This window comes from Corvus kubaryi, unplaced genomic scaffold (assembly GCF_017639235.1).
Source record: "Corvus kubaryi isolate FWS band 111438036 unplaced genomic scaffold, C.kubaryi_AGA036_p1.0 66, whole genome shotgun sequence".
Classification (NCBI taxonomy): domain Eukaryota; kingdom Metazoa; phylum Chordata; class Aves; order Passeriformes; family Corvidae; genus Corvus; species Corvus kubaryi.
Genome location: NW_024582054.1, coordinates 7,405,071 through 7,427,872, shown reverse-complemented (window position 1 = coordinate 7,427,872; position 22,802 = coordinate 7,405,071). Strand labels below are relative to the sequence as shown.

At 39.2% G+C, this 22,802-nt stretch overlaps 1 protein-coding gene across 1 annotated transcript; it reads right to left on the bottom strand.

Annotated features, from left to right (window-relative positions):
* Positions 1-16,951: 16,951 nt before the first annotated feature.
* ACTC1 (actin alpha cardiac muscle 1) lies at positions 16,952-22,295 on the bottom strand. The gene is made up of 7 exons (XM_042047862.1): positions 22,192-22,295; positions 21,478-21,626; positions 20,179-20,503; positions 19,360-19,521; positions 19,056-19,247; positions 17,640-17,821; positions 16,952-17,280 (listed from the first exon to the last, which is right to left on the bottom strand). The coding sequence occupies exons 2-7, from the start codon at positions 21,604-21,606 to the stop codon at positions 17,137-17,139; spliced, it is 1,134 nt and encodes a 377-aa protein (XP_041903796.1). The 5' UTR covers positions 21,607-21,626; positions 22,192-22,295; the 3' UTR covers positions 16,952-17,136.
* Positions 22,296-22,802: the final 507 nt, after the last annotated feature.

The window sequence follows — 22,802 nt, the reverse complement described above, 5'->3', positions numbered from 1 at the left end:
TTACTAATGTAAAAACACAATACAGCTCTGATAAGAGCCTTCTGCACTTACTGCCTCCTTTTAAATTGATACATTCATCCTAAATTTATTCCAAATATTTTACCTTAAAATAAATCGAATCAATTATTAGTATTATCCCAACAATCTACAATGCAATTTTTTGCAGCTGTTTGCAGTGGATCCATCATTACAGCAAATGAACATTTGTTATGTTTATATTCTAAAATTTCATGGCAAATGATTGTATTTCATTGTTATATTGTAAACTACTGTTTCCACCAACTGTAGCAAACTAGAAGCAAAGAAAGAGCTTTAAATTAAAAAAATATAGGCTATTAATAAAGAAAACAATGGGGTTTTCTTTCAGAAGTTTTTGTGAAAAGTCATGTTGCCCTATATCTGTATAATATATAATGCGACTGCACTTTCTAACTAGTGTCACAAAAGAGAGATCTTTCAGCACTGCTTTAATAAAACATTAGAACGTTCTTTGGAAGACTGATATGATAAATACTTCGTTTCTGATAGTATTTGGTGTAGTCCATGAAATCTAAGTCATTAGCTACTAAACTGAAAATGCCTTTTTAAGACCTCTCATAGCCATCTGCTATGCTCTGTTTTCAGTTGGTGCCATGTGTGTATTAATGAAATGATTGCATCAGATTAAATCTTTTATTCATAAAATCATCTAGGTCATCTGCTTCTACCTACACTTTCTCTCTCAATAAAATGTGCATTTGTGTGTACGTTCCCTCCCCATTGTATGAGTACAATTCTAGCTGCAGTTAGCTGCTGTATGTAGATCTTGATAAAAAATCCCTCTCTGTGTCTTTTTCTCAAATGAATTTCCCTCAAAAGGCAACTCTAGTATATCACAGCGGAGAAAGTGAATTTTTTCTGCAGTTTTAAAAGTAATGACTTCCCAAAAGGTACAAGATTTGGATGTACTAATGACCTCAGTCTTTCGCAAGAGAAAGCAACATTTCAAGAATACTCATTTTGCTGCCAAGAAACGGGTAGGACACTCTGCCCATCCAGTCAATAGTGTTTGTGTCAAAGCTGTCAATGGCAGGCACTTGTGGGGTCCTTGTTGTGAGCATGGAATAGAGACTGCATTTATATGCTTCATGCTTGACAGTAGCAGTGTCAAGCACACAGAATTCAGGGCTTCCTGTACTGCAGGAACAGACAAAACACTCAGTTAACCTAATAATCGAATTAAGACTCTATCATGCATCAGAGGTTCCTATCTATAAATGAAGATTGCTATAAATGAAAAGTCGTTCAGGAAAACAATGTATGTAATCAGTGAAGAAGGAATAAATCTGTGAATAGTCATGAACTTTGAAGTGAGGGTTCATAAGTCATGTTGAAGTTCCATAACTATTCTTGCAAAGGGTGGGGGGCTACCAAAAGAAATATTCACAATGGGGGCAGGTATTAAATAAATATACCACAGTCTTCTGAACTAAGGTAATTTAAAAGATCAAAATGTAACTGCTTTACCTAGAAAACAAATTTTAAGTATTATACTTTTCTAGTTACAGAATATTTTATTTCCTGACAGAAAAAATCACTGAAGTTTTATGGGGCTCTTGTAAGGTGTCCGCAGGGACCTTTCAGTGCACAAATTAACAGATCAAATCAATTTCCGAGGAAATAATTTAGATCTATATACTGAATTAAAATTGCATTTACTTCTGGCAGGTTTACAGCTCCTAATGCAGCAGCACTTGAACTTCTTGCAAACTCTGATTTATTTGCAGACAGGCTGCAGCCAAGAGAAGGGAAATATTATTGAAACAAATACTTATGAATTGACAGGCTCTGCAAAGATATACAAAAGAAGTAAAATATTCTAGTGACCAGATCATCTGCTGCCAGTCTATTGAGTTTCCCTTCTGACCCTCACCAATCTCAAAAAAGCACTCACATTGTGCTAAATCATCCAAACATCCATTAATGCAATTTCATGGATTATGATGGCTTAAGTGTAAATTTGTGAGCCAATCTTATGTGCCTTTCAATTTCAGCTTTCTTTGAGTTTTCATATACACTGATGAAAGAGCCTTTCAAAAATAACTTGGACAGAAAAGAGTATGAAGGATTCCACTATAAACAGATTTAGTACACATTTTAAGGATGCAAAAAATATCTACATACTAATATATTTAATTCAATATGGGAGTGAAATTTTTTCACCATTGAACAAATGATTTTATTCCTTGAGTCTATTCTTTCAAAGATACTTATTTCAAAATATATGTAGCCCAATATAACTGATTAGGGCATTGTGCTAAAATACCAGCCGATTATACAGCCAGCATGCCAGAGCAAATGCAGAGTATTGTGAGACTCAGTTTGGCAAACCCTATTTTTTGGTTTTCCATCAAAATTTCCATCAAATTTTTATCAGAAGAAATATAATTAAATTTCACAGTAATAATACCTTTTAAAAAATTTATATTATATCATAATATCTTCATCATGTGGTAGTAAATTTTCATTGTACTAATGGCAATTCCCACTGGCTTTAGATGAGCCAGAATTTAAAAACCTTGAAGATATTATTTACACCAGAATATTTTAAAATTTCCTATGGCAGAATATGAATTATGAAAAAGTTGTGAATGCTTCAGAATACCCAGAGCAACAAAAAAATAAGATCCAGTAATAAGAAAAGAGTCAGCTATAATGGAACTCCTGCCAGCATTTTGATGCGTCTCCTATTCCATACAAAAAAAGAAAATAAACTCTGAGAAATCATGCTTCAGTATTTCAGTATGAATGCATTGCATCAAGCACCTTTTTCAGTGCTACTGCTTATCTCTGCCCTGTCTACATTTGTCTTCAACCAAAGGCTGAATCTCTGTGCTCCCAGCTGCTTTCAGTTCAGTGACATGATTTACTGCAGAGTTCTTTTCCTTTGTTTTGATTGCTACACCACCATATGTCTTCAGTATTCCTGGTGCCCCTCACTCCTGTTGTCTCCCTCGCCATCTCACCAGCCACAGAAGGGAATTCACATCACATTAAAGCTTCCCTTCAGAAGCCAGGCTGAAACAATCTCTTGAAATAACTAGGGCAGTCAAGTGATTGACTTGAAAGTAAAGTATGTCAGTGAACGGGAGTGAAAAAGCAGGAGCTCAGTAAGAAATGCAGAGGGTTTTTAATCCTTCTGTGATTCAAAGATTCTGCAGTTGTAATAAAAATTCGTGAAATATATTTTTTATTAATTCTATACAGATACATGAGGTATAAATGCATACAAGCCATATTCATGGGTGCACAGATGTTTGTATTAAAGCATGTGTGTCCTGGCTGGGGAGTCCTATGCAGTGAGACAGAAGCTGTTGAGGGACAAGGTGGATCAAGTCAGGATGCAGAGCTGAAAGCCATCCAGCTGGATTTGGACATCACTCAACAAGAGAAATGGCCAGCACACTACCCCTACTCTGAGACATGGATGGTAGCAAGTGTTCTGTGGGGGTGGCTGGACCAATTGGCAGAGCAGAGGTAAATGTTCTGGGCTACTGAATTTTGGCAAAACATCACTGCCCAGGTAGAGAAGTTTGCTGTAAAAGTACACCGTGAGATGCACATGTACCCCGGAGTCGGGCTACTGAAGAACACCACAATGGACAGGTAGATTGGGCTGCCAAGATTAAAGTGTTTCAGGTGGATCTGGACTGACAACATAAGGGTGAATTATTTCTGGCTTGGTGGGCCCACGACACCTCAGGTCATCAGGGAAGAGATGCAACATCCAGATGGGCTCATGACTGAGTGTGCTAGTTTGAAAACAAACTAGTGGGAGACACCAAGTCAGAATAACAATTTAATAGGGAAATAAAAAGAGGGGGAAAGAAAAAAAAAAACAATAAAAGCGGATAACACTGGGTTAAACTGACAGAGTTAGGATACAACCTGGCACCCTGTTAGTCAGGGTGGTGGCTGCAGTCCTCCCAAAGTGGTGATCCTGTAGAAACAAAGGGTCTGCTCCTCCTCAGAAGGTCCAGTGGTAGCTGTGTAGCTCCTGTCCTCTGGAAATCCAGTGGAAAGGCGTTGCCTCTGGTGGTCAGAGTCCCAGATTATATCCAGGATGGGATGCTTGGTTCCTCCCTCTGGGTGGAGCATCTCACAATGGGATGATGAGTCATGAGGCCAAGTGTTGATCAGGCTCATTAACAGAAGATGGTCCAGAGGGAGTTATCTCTGAGTCAGGCGGCAGGACAATGATGGGCAATTAACAGAAAGATAGTCTGGGGGGAGGAGGCAAGGAAAACACTGCCCCACCTGATTTCAACAGCTCATGAGGATGGTAATGGAATACACTGCAACCCAGGACACTGAGGGGTGGACTTAACCATAGAAAATATCTCACAGGTTATCTGTAACTGTGAAATATGCACTGCAATCAATCAGGCCAAGTGGGTGGGCATCACCCTGTTGTGTGGGGGCTAATGGTCAAAATAAGCATGGGGAGGCCTGGCAGATTGTTCACATCACCCTTCCCTGAGCCTGCCAAGGCAAGTGCTGTGTGCTGACCATGGTGGAAGCGACCACGGGATGGTTGGAGACCTATTCTGTGCCACATGCTACTGCCTGAAATACCATCCTGGGCCTTGAAAAGCAAGTCCTGTGGAGGCATGCTACTCCTGAGAGAATAGAGCTGGATAATGGGACTCATTTTCAAAATAACCTCATAGACATTAGACACCTGTGCCAGAGAGTATGGTATTGACTGGATGTGTCATATTCTCTGCCATACAGCAGCCTCTGGGAAAACTAAATGGTACATTGGACTGTTACAAACCACACTGAAAGCAGTGGGCGGTGGGACCTTCAAATCTTGAGATTTACATTGTGGTGAAGGCCACCTGGTTAATTATCACTAGAGGCTCCACCATTCGTGCTGGCCCTGGTCAGTCAGAACATGCTTACCACAGAAGGGGATAAGTCCCCCATACTGCATATGAGGAATGTGTTAGGGAAGACAGTTGGGATTAAGCAAAGGCAAACCCACCCATAGGAATTCTCTATGAATCCTCTCCTGTAAGATTACTGAAATGAGTTAAAAGGGTTCTGTGGGGAAAATATATTTAAATTCCACAAGATTTAAGATTTTGTCCCAGGTAAGATTCCAGGCAAAATCTATTGAATTTTGACTTGCAGTGACATTAGTACATATGAATCAAGAGTATATAGTCATGGGTTTGAGAAAAGAATCTGACACAGTTTGTGGAGCTCATGAAATATTTTTTAAAAAATTATTTTCAAATTAATGTAAGTTTATAAATATTCTGTACTGCCAGTTTTTTTAGTCTAGAATCTTTAGTATATAGAGCTATGCACTTGTACTGGAAATTACCAATTTCTAGAGCCAGAACACTTTCCCAGACCCATCCCAATCATGCACATCTGAAATTTCACAGGTGGTGATTTAAACTGGCATTTTTGTGAGTTCCACAACTGTTACTAACAAACAGCATCTGCTCAGTGCTGTGCAACATGCTTTGTTTTCATAACACCATTTGTTAATCTTTCCTAAAGAAAAAGATTTCCAGGATGAGTACTTCATTAATTTTTTGTAATGTTTCCATTTCAAAATGGGGCAAAATCAAATTCAGAATATTGATTTCTTTTATTTCACAGCAAATTGAATGGTTAACTAAAGATTTTGTGAAAATTTTCATGTTCTGAAATATTCTACTCATAACTATGTTTTTCAGAATCTATTAGAGATGGTTTACTTTCAACAGTATTGCAGGAATCTGTGACACAACAAGAGAAAAAGAAAAATTCAATCATTCATAAAACATTGTGGGACAGCTGCAAATGTGTATGATTTATTTCTGTGTTTTTAAGAAAAAGACAAATCAGCATTATGTGTAATGTTGCTATAATATTGGGAGTTACAGTTTCTTTTTCTAGATGACAGTGAAACACACATAATTTCTTGCATAGGTTAGAGTTGCTCAAGGGCTGCACTGATTTGTGTACATCCTGTGCAAATCTGTCCTCATTTGAATCAGGTATTTACTTGGCATTTTAGATTTTAAAATTCTGCTCTGCTATGTTTGCAACCCCTTTCACACTTTCCTGTAAGAACGTGAGGATTGTTTTCCTCTGATAAACTTAAACAAACTATCATTGATTTATAGGAAAAAAAAAAAAAAAGAAAAAGAAAATTTGTCATGGTACCTTGCTCCGTGATTTCGTTAACCTAAATCTATGTTCTGTGAGTGGGAAACAGCATGGAGAGATGAATCTTCCATTACTCTATCAATTCCCAGGATCTGTGGCCTGGGGTGGGCAGGCTGGCTCACTCTACCAGTAGCACCAAGCATCTGTTTGAGTCATCCCTGGGTATGTTTCCCACTTGTGCTTGCCCAGCTCTACACCTTACTGAGGATCAAGGGAAGCTGAAGGACTACACTACACTCCTCTTGTGTGGCTAAACACCTAAACCAGAACCTGAACCACAGAGTCTTTAAAATATTTGTCAGTTGAACTTCAAAGGCTTCAGTGGAGTGTAAACGTCATATATTTATATTTACATGCAGACGGGTAAATAGTTTATATCGTAAACATTTTTACCAGCTATTGATTTTTACCAGTTACTAAGATGTATTGCCAACATTACATCAAGTTTTATCTATGTTTTCTGGGTTTTTTTCAGGTTTTGAAGCATGTCTTACATCTGTATGTGTCTGTGTGTCCCTACCTGCCAGAACACAATAAAAGAAATAAAATAATTATATTTTCGTCAATAACCCTTTACAGAATATCTCCATTTCACCCACAAATTCCACATGACAGAGTCACTCAGACTGTATTCAAGCCCATAAGGGGGTCATACCTCCTAACATGGGACAGTAACTCTCCCTTTCCCCATCCTGATTTACTGCACAGAGGCATGGTGAAACACATACTTCCTGGTGGAAACTTCTAAGAATGAATCCGTGAAGGACTTGTTGCATCCCAGAGGCTTCCTTTTGCCTAAAAAGAAAAAATCAAAAAGCCAGAAGGACCAGAGGACTCCTAAGCTTTAGATTCAATAAGGATTTTTGCATGCTTAAAATAGATGAAAATTACATGAAGAGAACTTAGAGATGGGAGTTTCAAGATGTCATGGTGAGATGTAGCTCCCCAGTGTTTTCTCAAAACCAACCCTCTCCTGATCTTAAAAAGTATAAATCAGTTGTTTTCCAGCCCTGGTTTCACTGTATAAGTATATCCATCCTACAGTTTTAGTGGACAAAATCCAGGCGAGGGGATTCAAGTATTTTCTGATAAACACTTAAAGGCTTCATCTGTTTAAAACATATTTCAATCAATAAAAAAAAAGGGATAAATTATTGATATAATTTTTCCATTAGGGTTTTTTGATACATTTCATAATTTTATCCATTTCCTTGGCCTGAAGGATCAGCCTTGGGACAGAAACTGTATTACAAAGGGAAAAGGCTCACAGGAATGCTAGTGCAAAGGGGAAGGGAAAAAAATGACAGCCAATCCCACAGGGCTTTAATAAATATTTGTGAAGCATATTTAGTTTAATTGCACCAACTAGTTATCAAAGTCCAGAATCATGCTACCTGAAATGTCAGTGCAAACTGTTCCTTGGGTTTGAAGGCACAATGCACAGCAAAAATAAATGTGTGAAATCCGAATATGACTGCCACGAAAACAAACAAGGCATGAGAGAAAACATGAGCTCAAAGATAGATCAATTAATCCAAAGAACACCAACTAGACAGGTGGATGAGTCATACACACAGTGTAGGCAGAGCTCCTGTTGAATGGAAAGTACAACTTAACACAGCATGTTTCACTCTGAAACACGATGAGGCCAACAAGATTGACTAAATTGGGTGGCAAGCCTCCTTCCTGCACTGTGATCAGAGAAACATCCTCAAACAGGGAGCAGGGTCTGAGTTTCCCCTTTTGAAAAGTTGCTCTTATGATCAGCCCTTCTCAATAATGTGATTTTCTTCAGTTTTTAAGAAGACTGGGGAGGGAAGGATGGGGAAAGTATAGTGTAAAGACATTGATTTTGACATCATAAATAAGATGTTATGTTTTCACTGGGAGGGTTGGTCAGCGAAATGTATCAAGTGTATATATCAAAATAATTAAATTAAAGGTATGCATGCACTGGAGATTTACAGCATGGGAAGAAAAAACCACATGTTTGGAAAATATCCATACCCTCACCTACTTTATGCAGCCCTACTAGTATCAACAGCATCAAAACAAGAGCAGTGTTTAAATTTATCTGACCTGAGATTTTGGCCCTACTATCTTTTTTTTAATGGACCTAAGAATACAGTGCAGCCATTTCTTTCTGCATTTAAGTTATATCTGAAGTTCTAATCCTCAAAAAAAATACTTACTGAATCAAAATACATTCCAGTCTTAAAGAGATTTTTTAAAAGGTCAACTTACCTATGATTCAACTTACCTATGAATGTAAATTTTAAATTATTACAGAAATTTCTGACGCTGGATACAGTACCCTCTTTCCCTAGCCTAGAGCCCTCCATTGCTTTCACCAGGCAATGTGAATGTTGTGGTTGTGGGAAAGACTGGGGAATTTGGGAGAGAATAGCAAATTCATGTGAAGAGCTCATGTCATGAACTAACAGCAGGAGTGGCTTGTGACACACAGGTCTTGTTGATAGCCTGGGAATTTCATTATACACTCTTCAGTGCCATCTGCTGTAACCAGATGCATTCAAAAACTTAAGTGATAATCAAATAGCCAGTCTCAATAGCTGCATGGCAGGGAAATTATCTAACTCTAGGCTTAGGTCTGTCCTACAAGGGTAGACTCCCATTAAGGAATCAAACACACGTCATTGCCAAAGATGAAGAACTTGGTCACAACTATGGACACATTCTTTCAACGTTTTGCCTCACTTTCTTAAGCTGTAGCAAAATACCCTTTACAGAATTTACACCTGTGAGAGTTGTTGCTTTAGCACCACAGCACCTCCTCCAGCCAAGAAAGGACAGAACTCCACCTGCTGCTACGACTTGAGAGCAGCTGTCCATTTCATGCTCACCCTGTGAACGTGGGAAAGAGAAGTCAAGAAACAATATCTTCCAAGGTACAAATTGGATTTGGGTGCCTAGACTCCATAAACCTTAAGACAATGGCAAAGCCTTTATGTCCTCTACCACCAACCATTAAAGCTGCTTTGTTAGGTGAAGAAAATATAGCTCCGTTAAGTACTACTTTATCTTAATGTCTTTTCTGCAGTTATTGCAAAAAAAATAATGGTGTGTTTCTTAGAGCAAGTGTACAGTGTGATTGATTATATCAATTCTGTCCTTCAAGATTTAGACAGAGCTCTAGAGCTCAGAGTCCTAGAGAACAACATTCTGCTGAAGTCATTTTTTTCCAACAGGAATTCCACAGTTGTTCATCACAGATTACATGATGTATTTTCCAATAGAACATCTCATAAAATTCATGTACTGTCATGTACATTTTGTCTGTGTGAATGATATGCCATAGCATCATCAGATCATAAAGGTTTAAAAAGACCTCCAAGGTCATAGAATCCAACCTTTGCCCAAATACCACCACTAAACTATAACACAAAGTGCTACTCCATGATCTGGTTTTTGTTAGCTTTAGGACACTTAAACTTTGATGGGGACTCCATTGTTCTGGAGGCTACAGACAGATACACTGAAAAATTTCCTATTCAAAAAGCCTTTTAGTCTAAATAGTCAAGATAAAGGAAAATAAAAGCATAACAAACATTTTTTTTTTCTTTTTCATACTGAGAAATTCCAGCCAGTAGCACCTGCAACACACTTCCAGAATGGAGAGCGCTGTAGGTTTAGCAAAGAACCACCAGCAGATTGTTGGGTTTTGCATAGCAGTATTTATCTGTTCTGTGGTATTTGTGGCATTCTCTATACTTAGATTGGCAAATGCCACAAATTCCATGATAAATTTAAACACTGTGAGTGATAAATGTCAAGCTTTTAATAGCACCCACTGTCCCTCTGTCACCACATGACCCTATTAGGAGATTGCACAATCACTCTCTCTGTATAATTTCTTATACAAGAAATAGCCTTACAGCATTTTCAATGTCAATATATTAACTTTGTATAAGCAATGGAATCCTTTGTATATCTCTTGCAGAAAGAGGAGCCTGCAGGATACTTACTATTCCTGATGATTTCATATGCTTTTTATTTACAAAAAGAAGGTCAGAATGTAGTTTCTTATTTCTGTTAGGTGCCAGTATGATGGATAGAATTCATGATCTTAGTTGAAATGTAATGGCAGAAAAAGTTTAATGACAACAGATGACAATATGTTTCATCAGAAGTAAAAGTCTGCAAAACTATTGCTGCAGCCATTAAAACACAGAATGTGACACCAGATATTGCATACATTTTCTCTGGGCATTTTTTATACTTTCAGCAGTATATGATGTATTCAGGTTACATCTGAAAATCTTATCTCTGTGGCACTTTTTGGCTGTCGGTTGTAAGAAGGAAAGAGTATTTCACATTGTCACTAAAAACACTTCAGTTCTGATCTCAAAATTCTGTCATTCTGAGGTTTTTCTATGAGCACAAAACTAAATCAGGAATTAACTTCTGTCTTAGGAACAAGGCTACAAAATATTCACAGTTTTGTCTTACTAAAATATCTCTGTGATGTTTCTGACCAGAAATATTTTCCTTTCCAACTTCAACTATACTAATTCTCCAGTGAGGAGTACTCATTTGCTGTATGGTACAGATGGAGTCTCTGAAACTAGTTACCAAGTCAGGGATCCTCTTCCATTTCATAGTTAAAGAGAAGGCTTAGGGAAAATATCTGTATGAATATACATGCACAAATATGTATGAATATATTTCTGTGTGCATGTGTTTGTGTATATATATATATGTGTGTATATTATTACAGCAAAAAGTTTGGAGAATCCAGAAATAAAGGTAAGAAAGAAAATATCACCATCAATAGCATAGTAACTCATTTTCCTATGTACAGTGAAGATAACAATTTCATGCAAGTCTCTTTCAAATTCCCTTCAATTTAACTGCCAAAATGTATGGGCAAAAGATCAAAAACTACTGCATTTCTGCAGTTTGTCTGGTTGCCATACAGAGCTGAGCTGCACAAGAGAGCTCAAATTAAATTAAAAATAAATCTGAAATTATTTCCACACCAGTATGACTAGTAAGGCCTAAGATCATTTTTGTAAATTACTGCATCACATATTAAAGGTTCTAGTTTTTACAATACAGTGTATTACAAGTTAAAGGTATATCTGGGCATTTTGTAGTATCTGACAACAGATTGTGACATTTAGTAAGCCATACATTAAATAGCTACTACATATTCATCCCTGCAAATACATTTTGCTTTTTAAATATGGATCAAAAAATGATCAAGCATTTGTAAGAATAAACCCAGAGATAGTATTTTTCACATTTCTGCATATACAAAAAGGCTGTTTTCTAGGAGACCAGTGCTTTAATGATGAAGGAAGCAATATGGTAATGAATTCAAAACCAATGTTGAATTAGTAACTTGACAGGCTAATGACATTAATTTCAATAACCAGTTACTCAAATTGTCAAACTAAAACATTAGATAATGAAGCCACAAGTTTAGTACAAGAAAAATGTCTGCTGGTTAACCAGACAGTAGTAGAAGACTGGGAAGGAGATGATTCCTTTTAACCTTTTACCCAAAGTAAAATTACAGATACAGAATGGCCTTGATTTAATTGGTGGAAAACGACGTTTCCTTGTAGGTGGTGTTTCTTGACAAGCAAGGATCACTCAGTTTAGGTGCTAAATTCATGACATAATTCATGCTAAAGAAGTAGTTTGTTTTTTTTTTTTTCTTTTGACTTGTTCAATGGTTTGTCTTTAAAATCTGCTGAGATTTCTATTTCTGAAAGAATTCTCCCCTCTGACTTATCAGAGAATCAGAGCATTGTAAACACACATATACACACAGACCCAAAGTAGACAATTTTCTTGTTTAAGGTAATGATTCTTATTCTCTTTAGGTTTGGGGTTCGGTTTGGTTTGGTTTGTTTTTTTAATATAAAATAGCAATGGTTTTTGAAGATATAAGTCTGTGTCTTGAAAATAGTTTATATAATCAAAATAAAAAATAAATAAGAAATAATGTGAAATTTAGTGTCAGAACTCATCTATTACATAAACCTGAGGATATGGCTTGTAGTCCCTACATTTTGATTCTTTCCTTGATAGCAGCTACTGTAAAATCACTGTGCTTCTGGATGCCGTGGAAGATGTCCCCACAACTACTGGCCCAGTAATCTGTGCCTCCCAGACCCTTTCCTTCCCTGAAGGCAGTCAGCTACACTTTCCATGTTTGCTTTCTCAGCTGAGGCAGCCACAACCGGCCACAGAGAGCTGCAGGAGGGGGATACACGTGCGGCAGGAGTTGCTGTGCTGCTGCATTTCCACTCTCTCTAGAAGAGCTGGAGTTGGAGACCCTCTCTAACATTCGGGAGCTCCTCAATTTCCCTTTGAGCGTCACCTTGTTTCAAAAGCATATCCAGAAGGCAAAATGTAACTCCTAAGGCATTTGGGACCTTGGAAAGAAAGCTCAAGTAGTCCTCATTACCATTGACAATGATAATGTCAATGATAATCTTAATCACCCTTTCTGGTGATCTAAACCTGCGGGGCTTAGAGACTCAGAACTAACTAATCTTTAAGCTCTTTCTTACTGCTTTGTTACCTTCATCTTGTTTGGTACCTTCCCAGACTTATTGTATCATTTACATGTTACATGTCGATGCAGCTTTATGCTATGCCTCACCCACTTTTTTCTCTGTATGAACATACATACATACTCCTAGTTAAAAATGTTTCTAAAATACAATTCATACAATGCTACAAGAGCATACTACCCTGTATTTGGTAGACCACATATATACTGTATTTTGTGAATTCTACCTTTATGACGAAATATAAAACTGCCACCAGGTGTATCAACTTGTGCTAATGCCTACTATATTAATTTCATCCAATATTATTCGCACAGGACAGCCTAATAATAAATTAAATCCATCCTTTAATTATATAGCAGCATTATAACATTTTTTCAATAATTAACATTTCTGTATGCTGACTTTCTATGTTTCAGCAATTGTAGCCATCCTCAGGAGAAAAAGCAAAGGTAATTGGTAGTATATTAACTGCCTGAATTGCTTCGTTCTGAAGTGTAACAAGGGAGATTTACTAATAAATTTTATAATATTTTATTCTTTTTCTTGTGTCTTGATAGTCACAGAGACTTCTGTTGCAGGTTGCTTCAGGGTAGGACAGGGTTCGGCTGTTACTGGAAGCAAGCATCAATTTCTGCTCAGGCCTCGTATACATTTATCCAACCAGAAGGTTTTTATCTATTTTTTTTTTTTTTAGTGTTAGTATTGTAGATTAATCTGACTGTCACATATATTTAGAGTCATCTAATGTTTTCTAAGTATAAAACCCTCTCATTCTATATTTAAAAAATTATCACTCTACAGTATTCAAGCTAAAAATTTTCCTATTAGTGATTTGCCTCAGGCTGACTTTCTTAAGGCTTTAGATAAAACAGCCTTTTAAGAGAAGATTAGTGCAAAGTAGACAACTCTATCAAATTTGTGACTCTACCACCAGTTTTTTAAGTAACCTTTAAGCACAAACAAATGAGTTCTGAAACATCTCCTTATTTCCTGTCCAAAAAAAAAAAAAAAACAAAAACCTTTTAAACCAGAATCACAGTACTTTCAGATCCTTAGCACATACTTCATATAGATATTAAAAGTATTGTGTTTTGATCATAATTCTCAATACTCCTCAAATGCTTGTCAATCTACAAGGAAAGTTTTCTGTGAGGGTCAGCCAGCAGTGGTAATACCTCAATGCCCTTGAGTCAAAAGCATAAGTACTGGGCAGTGTTGTTCTGGCTGCCAGGACAGGCAATAAGATTTTGTCTCAACTCTTACTGATGTATGTCAGTATTTCTTAATACTATTTAGCCCTTCTTACTGAATAAAGCTTCTTTATGTAGCTTAAAAATCACGTCAGACTGCCTTCCACAGAATTCCTTCCTCTCCACTGTACATACAGAGCAGTAAGGAGCTGCAAAGTCAAATAACAGGACACCCTTCAGTGTGGCAGACAGAACTTTTGCCACATATTCACACTGCTTTTCAAAATGCGTGTGTTGAATCTGTAATTTGGCTAAACATTAATTTTTATTCTTCCATTGAAAGGGCATCTCATCAAAAGCAGTGAAGGTTAGCTGGGTTCCTTTAGTCTTCAAATTAATGTCATTGTCTTCATTAGCTGAGGTGTTTCAGAGGTGAAGACTGTTGATCACAACAGGATTTGGGTGCAGATATTTTTTAATCTACCTTTTTCAAGGAATATTCAAAATAGTTTTACCTGTCATATAGGTGCTCTGCAGTTAGTTTCTGCATCCCACTCCACCATCTTAATTTTGCATGCAAAATGTATAACACATTAAGTCTTGTAAAATGTAAACAGAAGGTAAAGTTTAACAGTGGCCTCTCTTACCAGTATTTTGAATCCTAGATCATATGATTTAACATTCAAATTTGTCTCAATCAAATTATATCTAGTTTTTGTCTCCAGAAATTGTTATTATAATTCCCATATAATTGAATTACTAGTTTTCACTGCATTGAGTGGGAATACATAATTTCCAATGGCCAAATCTGGGACTATTGTACTAAAAATTAATGCCTCTGGAAAACCACTGTAAGACGAGGAAAAGAGTAAGGCATTGATAATTTTTTAGTCCTGTCCTACCTATATGCAAGCACATGACTATTTTGTACAATCCTTGCTGCTCATATCCATATCAACAAACTGTGAATTACAAACCCCAAAATGCCTGTGGAAGGAATTTTTCCATCAGTCAGGCAGCCAGTGGCTTCCTTCAATTCCCTGCTCCTGCCCACATGCTCAGTGGTGAACCCCTGATCAGAGCTGGGAATGTGGTACCAACTGTTGCCTGCCGTTCCTGACCCATCAGTCAGAGCCAGTCAAGGCAGGCATCCACAGGGGCTGACTTAGCATGCCCTTTGCATACTTGCTTAACATTTTAAGCTCCGATTAGTTGCAATTTATGTCCAGTTTCACCCTATTAATTCACACTAATACCTGAGATAACCTTTCTGCCCAGCCAAATCTTTCAAATTAGCAAGCAAGACAAGTAAAAAAAGTGCAATAGTTCTGAACAACGATATGCAAAAGTCATTGGCAAACATCTGTGTTGGTCAGACACCCGGAAGAGTTCCCATGTTTTCAAGATATACAAAATTTCTCCATGGTATGAACTTCAGAATAATTACTGTCTGTGGGAACCTTCTGGAGAACAGTGGAGGCTGTTGACTTTCCCTTAACAGATTCACAGGTTAATAAATTTGTATTTTATTGTGAAAAAGCCTATTTGCAGCAACATTTCAGTAATACTGCACTATTAGAATGAGTATTTCATATTTACGTTTAAATTTTCATGCTTTTAAAATTTCATTTTTATGTTTGCCTAAAATATTTAAATGCATGTCCAAATAGTAAAATGTTTTAAATGTCATATTTATGTTTAAATTTTTTTATATTTGACAATTCCACCCAACTTCTCTGCCCAACCCCAAAAATATCTAGAAATATTTCAATATTTCAATTGCAAGGGGATAGTAGGAAATTACAGCACTCCCCCAGTAAAATGTCTTCTAATGATAAGTAAATTGGAGACAAACACTAAATATATCTTCATATTTTCAAAGGGTAAAATTGGTTCTGTATAATCACAGATCACACCTAATGACTACTTTTAATGCCTTTCAAGAAAATAAGAGCTAAGAAGAACAGAAAGTTTCCCGATAAATGTGTAAAATATTTTTTTTAATTAGCATTGGATTATAAAATTAGCATAAAATCTTATCTTTTCAAACAGGTGAGATGACAGCTAACTACATACATACACAGCTTGCTACATGCACTGGTTTCTTAAATCAAATTTAGGCATGTTCCAGTCTGTACATAGTTCAAACTATAACACCGATTGGTTCCATTTTATGAAAATGTCCCAGATTGTTCTGTACTTCCTTTTTAGTTACTACTTTTTGGGGGAAAAAAAAAAAAAAAATCAAAGAGCCCAGTTTTAAGAAGTCTTGGTGAGGAACACAAATGCCCGTGGAGACTGTACAATTTATGACTAGTATCTGGGTCAAATAGCAAGAAAGGACAGCAGAGATTAAGGATTAAAAATTGCCTAAGACATATGAATGATGATGTGAAAGTAATTGTGATTTTAATAATTGTATGTTTATACAGCAAAAGTTTGATTCTTGTGCATTAGTACAATAAAGACTTCACTTCCTTATCTCTGGCTTTGAAGAGATAGGGGAAGATGAGTAGGCCGTCAGTTCTAATTAATGTTTTGTCATAAATATTTATAGCTGACAGAAAACAATTGTATGACTCTTTAGGACAGAGATAATTATTTATAAATCTCATTCTAAATGTATTAACGTAATTCTTTCACAGAAGCTTTGGCTTTCAATAAATGAATATTAAAATTTCTGGGTTACAATAAATGCAAAAGAAGAATCTTTCTAAACTGACTATGAGAGGTTTCCTTTCACTTGTTCCACTTAACTGGGTCTACCCTCAAGGTTTTTTCTTTATTAGCCTTGAAATATATTGCTTCTTTTGTTTCAAGTTTCAAAATTAAAACTATAAAGTGTAAATTCTTACTAATAGAACACCATGACCTAACATGCCTACATCAGTTAGGACATGGATGCAATAAAAGTATTCATAGGTTTCATGGGAGTTTCAAAACCCTAGGGGTTTAGTCTCATTTTTTTGGACCAAAAAATACTTAAAATGAAACAAAAGACAATAATTTGTAGGTTGCAAGTCCCAGATCTCGTTTATTTATAAAGCAATAAATATTAGAAGCACAAATAAATTGCACGGGTGTGTAAACAAACTGTACAATGACTGAAGAGTTCGGGAAGGTTTGCCAGAAGACTCCAAGAAGCATACTGTCCTCATCCTGAGTGGGAAGTAAATTGAGGGGGGAAGTGCTTAGAAGCACTTGCGGTGTACAATGGATGGACCAGCTTCATCATACTCCTGTTTGCTGATCCACATTTGCTGGAAGGTGGACAGAGATGCTAGAATGGAGCCACCAATCCAGACAGAGTACTTGCGTTCAGGAGGGGCAATGATCTAGGATAAAGAAAAGCAAAAAATCTTCATTTCTGCACAACGAATCCATATCATCAATGCTCATAGTCAATCAAACCACTAGGTATTTCTTTAAGCAAGTAAAGAACTTTTCTATAACAGTATTGATCTTCAGCAGCTCTTACAACACATGTAATGTATTAAAAAAATCTGTAATCATATTTTCTTCTTTTCTAACACTTGATTTTAACCAACATAATTATTCTGATCAAATGGAATTTCTGCTCATTTGTCCATCAGCAGTTGATCTCATTTTGAGTTGTTCCTATATCCCAGTTTAATGAAGTACACATTGTCCCCATCTTTATCCACATTTTATAACACAGAGTCAAATTCCTTACCTTGATCTTCATAGTGCTAGGAGCAAGAGCGGTGATTTCTTTCTGCATGCGATCAGCAATGCCAGGGTACATCGTTGTACCACCTGAGAGGACGTTGTTAGCGTAGAGGTCCTTACGGATATCAATATCACACTTCATGATACTGTTGTAGGTAGTTTCATGGATACCAGCAGATTCCATACCTTGAGAAAAAAAAAAAAGACAGTAGGCCAGTAAATTATACAAGGGTTCTTCATGAGACAAAACTGTGGCATTTCTCCTCATCATTAATATAAACTTCTATGGCCTTTTTCTCGTAAAAATAATTACTGATTATAAAGTGTTACAGAAAAATATAAAAAAATAGAATTACAAAACTAACTTAGAAAATTAACATTATTTGTCAGAAAAGGTAACAATCATAATGCATGAGCAAAGGCAAGAGACCCAAAATATACAGTGAGAGAACAAGTAGACATGCAAGATAAACTCATTTAGTATATGGCAATGGAGAAAGGGTATCTAAACAGAAAACATGAGTATTGGTTTATGTCAGTCTCACTAAAAGCATTAGTGGAATATAGTAAAGACAGCAATGAAGACAACACAAATAGCTAAAGTAGAAATAAAGAAGACAATAGTAACTTCTTCTTCAGTCAACTCAAAATTCAGTCTATTCTATTCAGAATCATCAAGGCAAGACATAACCACGACATGGAATAAAATATTAGTACTTGATGAGAAGAAAAAAGAAACAAGAAGCAAGTGTTTGTAGGTTGCATTCCAATTTATTAATTTTAACAGGTGCTGCCTGAAAGGGCTGACACTGGATCCACGGTAAGATGTCAGCTGATGAACAACTGCATGTTTTGCTTGGGACTTAAGAGTATAAACATTTGCTGTACCCGTCAGCTGCATGCATAACCAGCAAAGCCTACCATCTCGACCATGGTAATGTTTAATTACAGTGCATATAAATATACACACACCTTCACTCCATGTCCTTCTCCTCTCTGACACTTTACTTCTTCATGGAAATAGATACTGTTTCGAGTGTAAGTGCAAATACAGCACTGAAAGCTATTCTTGCCATCAGTGACACAGAATTATAAAATGTCTAGAGCTGGAAGGGACCCATACAGATCATGGAGTCCAACTCCTTAATGATGATATTATAACTGTATGTTTTACCATGAAAAATTTGTGACCCTAAAACTTGATCTAAAACTTGCAACAAGAGCCCAAAACTCAGCTAATTACCAGATTGAGCTCACATCAAGCCCACCTTACAGGAACCAAAGCATCTAAATCATTATTTATTCATGTCTGATTTTGTGCCAAATTTAGCAGGAAGCAGGAAGAGGAGCAGGGCACCTTCCAAACCTTCTGATTCATTCATACCTCCTACAGAAAGGAGAACTTCCTGGGAACACTTACCAATAAAGGATGGCTGGAATAAGGTTTCAGGGCAGCGGAAACGTTCGTTACCAATTGTGATCACCTGACCATCGGGCAATTCATAGCTCTTTTCCAGAGAGGAGGAAGAGGCAGCAGTGGCCATTTCATTCTCAAAGTCCAGTGCAACATAGCACAGTTTCTCTTTGATATCACGAACAATCTCACGTTCAGCTGTAGATATAGGAGAATCAAATCAAGCTTTGGATAAGCACAATACTAGAGAAGATGATCAGCCAAGAGATACACAAGGATTTTCACAGTAGGGAAAAGCTGAAGGACTGACCTGTTGTCACGAAGGAGTAGCCACGCTCCGTGAGGATCTTCATGAGGTAGTCAGTCAGATCCCTGCCAGCCAGGTCCAGACGCATGATAGCATGAGGCAAGGCATAGCCTTCGTAAATAGGTACATTGTGGGTGACACCATCTCCAGAATCAAGAACAATACCTGGGAGACAAATGTCAGAGAGCAGCTGGAATTACCTAGCAAATGATTAGAGTCCTTAGACACAGGAGGTATCAAGAAAAACAGCAAAATAAAGGATTTTTCAGGCAGTATAAAGAAGATTAATTCTTTTTCAGTCACAAAGATCTTTCTAGTTCTTTCTGCCTTTGCTTGCCTGGGCATTCTTGTTTGGTGTGAATTTTTGCACAGAACAGTTGTTCCATTAATATTTTAAGCTAATCCATAAGAGCAGTCTTCCACTGCTACTACACTGACCAATAAGAATATTTGCAACAGTGACTGTCTTGATCTGACAACGGGCGTCTTTTGGTCCAGTTTAAACCCTTAAACTGGTGTAATACTTTTGCAACTGCAGTAACCCTACAGGAATGTCTCCTCATTTGGGCCACAACAAGCAGTGGCAGAGTCAGCTCCATGGTGCCTCTCCAAAAGCAATGCAGATAGTCTATGGAAAGAGCACTGTGGGCCTATTTCATACTGGCTTTTATGCTACTCTTATTGTTAATTGCTAAAAACTAAAAATACCTATTTTTCTGTAAATTTGAATGAGTTATGGTGTGTTTTCCTATTTGGAATGGGAAGGAAGGAGAGTTTCTGAAAGGAAATAGAATCTAAATGGTGTTTATTTGTTTATTTTACCTGTTGTACGGCCAGAGGCATACAGGGACAGCACAGCCTGGATTGCCACATACATAGCAGGCACATTGAAGGTCTCAAACATTATCTGGGTCATCTTTTCACGGTTAGCTTTAGGGTTCAAGGGGGCTTCTGTGAGCAAAGTAGGGTGTTCCTCAGGGGCCACACGGAGTTCATTGTAGAAAGTGTGGTGCCAGATCTTTTCCATATCATCCCAGTTGGTGATGATGCCGTGTTCAATTGGATATTTCAAAGTAAGGATACCTCTTTTGCTCTGAGCTTCATCACCCACGTAGGAATCTTTCTGACCCATACCAACCATAACACCCTAAGAGAAGAAAACACAGAAGAGAATTATTTGAGGAAGGCAGTATCACAGAGCCCAAAAAACCACATCTCAGACAACTGGCATGAAGCTGTGTCAGGGGAGGTTCAGGTGGATATTAGAAAAAGGTTCTTCACCCAGAGGGTGGTTGGGAACTGGAACAGGCTCCCCAGCGAAGTGATCACAGCACTGGGTCTGACCGAGTTCAAGAAGCGCTTGGACAATGCTCTCAGGCACAGGGTGTGACTCCCAGGGCTGTCCCATGCAGGGCCAGGAACTGGACTTTGACAATCCTTGTTGGTCCCTTCCAAGCCAGGATATTCTATGATTCTGCAATTCTAACTATCTTATTTTCAGGAAAGGTGCAAGCAGTCGCACCCCAGAAAGGCTGTTTGGGAAAATAAATTTAACATTTTTAAAATATTAAGTCAACAGAATTTGAGGTGTTCTCATAAAATCTTTTTTCCTTCCATCAGATGAATGGATTTTTCCCCATTTATAATACACCTCTTATTTTCAGTTGCTTCTTTCAAAAATTTGACTGAAAGTAAACTGCACAATGTCACAAGCAGGAAAAGGAGTTTGTAAACAGGAAGATACAGAGAGAAATTAGCATTCTAGTGAAGGAAGATACTCCATATTACTACACAGCCTCAGCAGTAATTTATCAAGGATAAAAAAAATTGCAAATGTTTTAATTGAAAAAAAGAAAAAGAAAAAAAAAAAAAAGAAAGGCATTATGAACTTTATGAACTTTTTCCCAAAGAAATTGTAGGAGAAAAAGGAGGCATGGGACAGCCAAACAGGGAAGTTAAGGAAACACTGGCCAGACCTGGGAATGTATCATCAGTACTACCGCAAGAGGTGAGCAGGCGAGAGGGCGGGGTATTTAGTACAGGGCAGAAGAACTGATGGAAGGGGAAAGTGGAGGCGACGCCCAGAGAGAGTGGGATGCTCTGTCCTGCCTCGGTATTTACCTGGTGCCTCGGGCGACCGACGATGGACGGGAAAACGGCCCTGGGGGCATCGTCTCCGGCAAAGCCCGCCTTGACCAGCCCCGAGCCATTGTCGCACACCAGTGCGGTGGTTTCCTCGTCGTCACACATCTTCGGAAGGAAGCTCAAACCTGGAAAACAGCACGGTGGCACGCTCAGAGCCCCGCGGGCAGCCCCTCCGCGCCCTCCCTCTCGCCATCCCGGAGGGCACTGCCGGCGCGGATTGCTGCGGCGGGAGCGGGAAATTTGAGTCGTCCCGGGAGGATGCTCCGCGACTCGTGGGCAGGGCTCTAAACGGGACCCGTCACCCCCTTTCTTCTCCCCGCTTTAAAAGCCGCCCCAGCTTGCAGGACGCTCAATTAGGGCGTCATTAGCGGATCCCTCGGGCCGCGGGCCGAAAAGGGAGGGAAAGCTTTTTAAATCGCAGAGATCTGTCCTGTCCAGAGCGCTTCGCGGGCGGCGAAGGCCGATGCAGCGCGGGGCGCGGCCGGGGCCGGGCGGTGTCCCCGGCGGAAACAGCGCTCAGCCGGGAGCTGCACGGCCCGGGCACCGGCTGCACCCGCACCACCGGCGTCCGCCGCCCGGCGGTGCCTCCCATCCACCCCTCCCAAGTGTTCCATCCTGTCCCGTCTCGCCCCACCCCGCCAATGCCTCCTGCGCGCCCCGCGCGGCTGCGGGTGCCGCCGCGCTACTCACCAAACCAGCACCGGCGGCGGGGGCGACAGAGGAGACCCTGGGTGCTGGCTCGGCGGAGACGCCCCAATTTATACCCCCCTAGGGGCAGCGTCGTCCGGGGCCGCGGCGGGCCGGGGCAGCCATCTTCTCCTTATTTGGTCGGCTCCGCGCCACTGAGCGGCCGCGCAGCCATGAATGGAGCCGGGCCAGCCCCGGCGCGGCGCGGCCGCCGGCCCATGTAAGGCAGGCGCGGGGCAGCGCGGCCCCAGCCGCCGCATGGCCAAATAGGGAGCCCAGCGCAGCCCCCGGGGGTCGGCGCCGCCGGGCAGGGGCCGGGCAGGGGCCGGGAAGGTGCCGCCGTGCCCGCAGCCCGGCTCGGGCCCCGGGGTCAGCACCCGCCGGTGCCCCGCCAGGTGCAGCGCCTCAAACTCAGGATGCTTGGGCTTGGCGGAGGAGGGTGCGAGGGAAGCCGCACGGGTGTTTTCTTCCCGGCTTTTAATTTTTCCACCGAAAAAAAGGCCAGTCGAGCTCATCTTTAATCAACGAGTGATGAGGTTACTTCGGTGCCAACAGTTGAGGCTCCTCTCCTGCATGCAGGCAGCCTCTGCTCTGTGTTGCCTTAGGAAGGAGCA

What these genes read in the sequence shown, in the direction of transcription:
- ACTC1 (XM_042047862.1), bottom strand. Translation starts at nt 21,606, where the DNA reads ATGTGTGACGACGAGGAAACCACCGCACTGGTGTGCGACAATGGCTCG. An exon ending in TGCCTCTGGCCGTACAACAG is followed by an intron (nt 19,522 to 20,178) that starts GTAAAATAAACA and finishes TTTGTCTCCCAG; the next exon opens with GTATTGTTCTTGATTCTGGA. An exon ending in ATTCCAGCCATCCTTTATTG is followed by an intron (nt 17,822 to 19,055) that starts GTAAGTGTTCCC and finishes TTTTTTCTCAAG; the next exon opens with GTATGGAATCTGCTGGTATC.